The sequence below is a fragment of the Apaloderma vittatum genome, unplaced genomic scaffold, assembly GCF_000703405.1.
Source record: "Apaloderma vittatum isolate BGI_N311 unplaced genomic scaffold, ASM70340v1 Scaffold38685, whole genome shotgun sequence".
Classification (NCBI taxonomy): Eukaryota; Metazoa; Chordata; class Aves; order Trogoniformes; family Trogonidae; genus Apaloderma; species Apaloderma vittatum.
The window spans coordinates 1-5,515 of NW_009719533.1; the positions used below are offsets into that span (position 1 = coordinate 1).

Sequence of the window (5,515 nt, forward strand, 5' to 3'; positions counted from 1 at the left end):
GGGGTAAAAGCTGGGGTGTAGTAAGTTTTTTGTCCACGTCGCTTTCCTGTGGTTGAAATAAAAGGGTTTTCTGCTAGGGGATGCCCACCTCAGCCGTGGCACCCCCTCTGCCTCCCCCCCTCCAAAACCTGAGCTGTGAGCAGGGGAAGGCTTCCCAGCAGCCTGGCTCGCTGGGAATGGCTGGGCGGTTCCTACACCTAAAATCATCAGTTGTTAAAAATCAGTTTTCCAAGGGCAATGTGTCATATGCAGAAAGATTTTATTTTTTTATATGTATCTATTTTAACTTAGACCAGTTTTGGAGCGCACAGAAAGGTCTTGATTTGAGTGGGTGGGTATGTGTTAAGCTTGGCTTTACTACTATCTAATATTAGTAGCTAGAAGTAGAAATAAAACATAATCTTGTTAATGACCAACTAACTTTCAGTGAAGCACACAGTGCCCTGTATCTTGGGCAGGAGTGTGGGGCCGTTACCCACCGGCGCTGGGGATGCAGCAGCACCTGCAGACCCGCTCTGTTGATTTGCCCGTCTCCCACCACCATGACCACACACAGTACCAGTGATGATACCTCCACGGTTTGCACCAGAACAGCACTGAGATCTGGGCCTAATTAGAAAACAGCAGGGAAAAGCACCACTGGAAGCATCACTGACGAACTAGGCTCTGAGTCCTGCTTGGGGAAGCTGGTCAGACATGTAAATATCTCATTTTCAGCAGCGTTACTAACCAGCCTTCCCCCCGTCTGTAGGCTTACCACTCAACCTTAATGGACTCGGACACCAAGCTAGTTGGGAACATGGCACTGTTACCCCTCAGAAGCCAGTTCAAAGGCCCAGCACCTCGAGAAAGTAAGTTTTTGATAATTTCTGAAAACCTGCCTGTATATATCATTTCATAGTTTGCTCCAAGCCAGCCCTAGCAAGAGTACAAGAGGAGTCATGGGTTAGAAATGGAGTGCTTTGCAGTTTATAGAGGAGGAAAAAAACATTTTCAAACACTTAAAATTGTGAGAAAACGATTATGTACAGATAAATATGCACTGTGCTCCGGCTAAATTGGTTGCTTCAGTAGCTAAAGCCTACGGTTGCTATTCTGCTTCCTCCTGCATCTGACTGTGCTCTTCAGTAGGTTTTGAGGAAGATGTGGCTCTGTGAACCCTCTGCTGTCGGAGGAAGTGGAGGTTTAGCTACAGAGATCTTAAGGTCTTCGGCTGCAGACGCTCGGTTGCTGTGAAGGACGAGGTGTCGGAACTTTTAGGGGAGGGGTGTGTTACAAATCGAAATGAAGGGCATCCCAACAGAATCCACAGTCAGCCTGGTGCAGATTCCCCTTCTGCACATGAAATTGCCCTTCCCAAGCATGATATCCCCTAGTAGTGTAGCAGTGCAGTTTGAGAAAGGAAATAAAAAGGAAATGTTTCTGTGTTTAAAGAGTCTTGGATGGTAGCAGAAGCAGAGTGAAAGTCACAAGTAAGCTTGCCACACCGTGTGTTCTGCTCACCCTCCCAATTTTTTGAAGAGGATAATGAGGTTTGTCTCATTGTGGTGTTGTCCTTTCTCCAAAACCATTTTTGTGTCCTGAGAAGACTGTTACACTGTTAAAACTCTAACGAGTTACTCCACTGGTAGAAAATGGGGGAACTGCTGAATTGCTGCCATTTGTGAGGTGACAAATCATGGCAGGAAAAAAAAGAGAATTAAACCTCCTACTAAGAGCGGGAAGCTTAAACATTAGGGTCCGAGCTCATGAGCTTACCAGTGTTTTACATGGCAATGACGGTTTCCTGTTATGTAGTGCTCTCTTCTGCTTTTTGTAAATATGAAGGTTTTGACTTTGCAATAGTCCTTATTTATATATTTCAGTGAATAAAGGTTATGACCAAATGTGGTACACTGGTGCACTGTTTAACTCTGTATTTCTTTTTTGTTAGCTAAGGACACAGATATTATAGATGAAGCCATCTACTACTTCAAAGCCAATGTTTTCTTCAAAAATTATGAAATTAAGGTAATTTTTTGAGGCACTGTGCATAAAGTTTTTCTTTAGAGGGTTAGTGGTGTGAATATAAATTCATTTTCAGTGAAAAGTTGGGTAAATGTCATGAATGGCGAGTCCTGCTCCCATGGGGAAACTGTAGGCCAAATGCCTTGAATTTATTCCTGCTCCAAACTTTTATCAGTTCCATAAAGTCTCCCTTAATCTGGGCTCTGTGCTTGCTCTTGTTTTGCAGAACGAGGCTGACAGAACACTGATCTACGTAACCCTCTACATTTCTGAGTGCTTGAAAAAACTGCAAAAAGTAAGAAAAGTGAATTTCTGTGTGGGAGGGAAACTGAGTCTGTTCTTGGGGTTGTACTCGGGAAAGGATTTGCTGATATTCTCCCAGTGGCACAGATATTCCTGTTCAGCCCAGCCCCAGCTGTCAGAGCCATAGGCTGTGCATCTCGAAAGATACGTTATGTTGCTGTTCTCGATGAGTTTTTATGTGTTAAGAGATTGGTAGATAGGGTGCAATGTTCCATCAGCTTTTGTTTATAACTCTTAATCCATCGTTTGCCTGGTTCTTCCAGTGTAACTCCAAAGGCCAAGGAGAGAAGGAAATGTACACACTAGGAATCACCAACTTCCCGATCCCCGGGGAGCCTGGCTTTCCACTTAATGCCATTTACGCCAAACCTGCCAACAAGCAGGAGGAAGGTAAGGCTAATCCAGGACCTCTGAAGGCTTCCTTGGGCTCATGCTTTACTGCTGCATTTCTGTGATGGCAACTAGAAAAACTACCAGTGAAACTGAATCTCCTAAATCTGTAGCTCTGTTCTCTGAGGACAGCAGAAGCTGGATTTTCTGATGTCGGGGGCTCAGTGACTCCCCTGGATCCATAGATCCAGCAGAACCAATTAATTGGAGTCTGAAACTGCCTTTTGCATCAACATAATCCTTGGCTAAACCCTGTAGTGGAGCCTGAGCCAAACTGCTGTGCTGGCAGAAGAGGAAGCCCACAAGAATGAGCAAAGGTGACTGAGAGAAGAAAACAGTTTGGGTGATGCTTTTTACTGGTACAAATACCATAAAAATCCCAAGTATGGCTGTAAATTGAGCAAACCAACTCAGCCAGGCAGTGAGTACTTGCAGATGTGAAACGTTGCTTCCTGCTTTAAGCAGCAATACCTGATTCTTCCCCGTTAAATTTCGTTTGACTTGGTGCTGCCTCAGTTCACACGGGTTTTTCCTGTGCTGTGTTTCAGAGGTGATGAGGGCCTACCTGCAGCAGCTGAGGCAAGAAACTGGTCTTCGCCTTTGTGAAAAAGTGTTTGATCCTCAAAGTGACAAGCCAAGCAAGGTGAGAGTTGAGTGCGATCATCACAGACTTTATGAGAGGCTTGGTGTGTTTTTTTTCAGGAGCACGTGGAGAGAAGTGAGATGATGAGGTGAGGGATCGGGTGCGGGTAACTTTGACGCAAGGTTCCCTGGTTTTACTGGGCTGGTCAAACACCAGGCTGCAAGTTATCAATAAATTTAATCTGTAATGTGGTAAGACAGCAAATGCCAATTGGGGCTACTTCAAAAAGCAGGGCAGTAATAAATGGTGTCTGGTTCAGCTCTTCAAAGCATTGCACGTCAGCCGTTGGCTAAGTTTTCAAATGGAAATTCACAGGCAAGAGAGATGGTGTTTGTCTTCCCAGACGGTTCTGATTTGATAGCTTCTTTGAAGTAGACCGTTTTGCCTCGTACCCAGATTAAAATAAATAGCTAATCAATGCATGAATTACCTCCTGCCTGTTCATATGTTTCATGTGCAAATGTGACTGTATTTAATATTGAAATTATTTAGGCTAATTTAATTTCAAAAGCATAGCTGCATTCCTTGTTTATAATTTTATTGGAATAAATATATTGGAATAAGCAGAAGAGAAATGAGAGAAAGTAGAATGTTAATTCAGTGTTGTATATAACAAATTCATTGGGTATATTCCTGTCCTCTTGTTCTAAATTTCAGTAGGAACTAGTGTGGAAAACTGCATGAGCAAAACTGGCGTGTAAACATTTGTTATTGGTCAGAGATTGAATACTTTGAACTCACCATTTTGTTAACCGCATGGACTCCGCTTCTGCGTATTTTCTGACTTCTGTACTTCCTTCTGCAGTGGTGGATCTGCTTTGTGAAGAGACAATTCATGAATAAGAGTCTGTCAGGACCTGGGCAATGAAGAGGGAAAGTAACACAACGTTAAGCATTTCCACAGCAAGATGTTTTGCCTTTGTTTTGGATACGTTTTGTACCAAGGAGGAATTAAGTGCTTATGAAGAAAAAACAAACACAAAACCAAACAACAAACCAGTCAATGAGGGATAGAGGGAGAGGGAGGAAAAAGATAATTTGAGTGGCATAAGCAGATATTATTAAGCTGGTGCTTAATAAGTGATTTCTAACGTGTTGTTTCAGATGCAGGCTGCTTCATTATCAATGGCTACAGCTGGCGTTTAAAACAGGGCTTGTATTTAAGAGAAGAAATGGGCTTGTCTGGGGCAAAGGGAGCTGTGTAATTGCTCTACTGGCTAGAGTCTCCGTATCGTATGTCCATGGAAAACGTACTTGTCACGCTGTGTTGTTGAGTGCAGTGATTTTTACCTTGTTTCCAATAAACTTAGCTTGTAATTAATGCAGTGACTACTTTATGTCTTACAGATAACCTTCAAAGAAATTAGAGGTGTGTTGTGGGGGCTTTTGTGTGAAAAGGCCGTTGTTATTGTGTTGAGGTAATCAGCATGAAGTGAATCATTCCCACCGAAAACGGGATTAATACAGGGGCTGTAGTTTGTGGTGATGTACCTGGTTATTTAGCAGGTCTGCCTTCGCAGAGCCGGGCTCCCTTGCACTAAAACTCCTTCAGAGAGTGACGCAGGCAGGTGATGTATGACTTCACCCATGGCCGCCTTTGTGGCGGCAGATCCAGTCAAACCATCACACGATACTGGCAAAACCTGTGACTCTCTGGATCAGTCAGATGCCATCTCGAAGAAACGCAGATCCAAGCTGGGTTTATTCCAAGTTGTCTCTTTCCTTGGTGGCAATAGTTCTGCTGTCACTGTGCAGCACCGACACACTCTGTGTTACCTGAGGCCCGTGTTTGGCCGCTGGGCTCGTGTGTGTGTTGGGGTGTGCTGCTCGGGGACAGCAGCGATGGCCTGTTCGAACCAGGCTCACGCTGGTTGATTTGTAGTAGGAGTAATAACAGCACGGATGTGCTTGTGGTGATAAAGGGGGAGGAAGAAAAGTTTATCATTCAGCTCTCCTTTCAGTGTACGCCGTGCAGGTCACGGTGGCCCCAGTGAGGTGTTTCCCCTGGCTGTGGCCCACAGGAAATTCAGATTTTGAAGGGTCTTTCTCCTCAGTTACCGGTTGTTACAGACACGAGCTTCGATACTCAGGATACGCGCCGCACTCAGCTGGTACTAAAGCCTCAGCAGCGGAAGGACCAGACTACGCTGCCTGTGTCTGCACAGCATCGCA

At 44.4% G+C, this 5,515-nt stretch overlaps 1 protein-coding gene across 1 annotated transcript; it reads left to right on the forward strand.

Annotated features, from left to right (window-relative positions):
• Nucleotides 1-728: 728 nt before the first annotated feature.
• On the forward strand, nucleotides 729-4,666 carry ARPC3 (actin related protein 2/3 complex, subunit 3, 21kDa). The gene is made up of 6 exons (XM_009870666.1): nucleotides 729-851; nucleotides 1,934-2,010; nucleotides 2,234-2,302; nucleotides 2,574-2,700; nucleotides 3,249-3,343; nucleotides 4,149-4,666. The coding sequence occupies exons 1-6, from the start codon at nucleotides 770-772 to the stop codon at nucleotides 4,209-4,211; spliced, it is 513 nt and encodes a 170-aa protein (XP_009868968.1). The 5' UTR covers nucleotides 729-769; the 3' UTR covers nucleotides 4,212-4,666.
• Nucleotides 4,667-5,515: the final 849 nt, after the last annotated feature.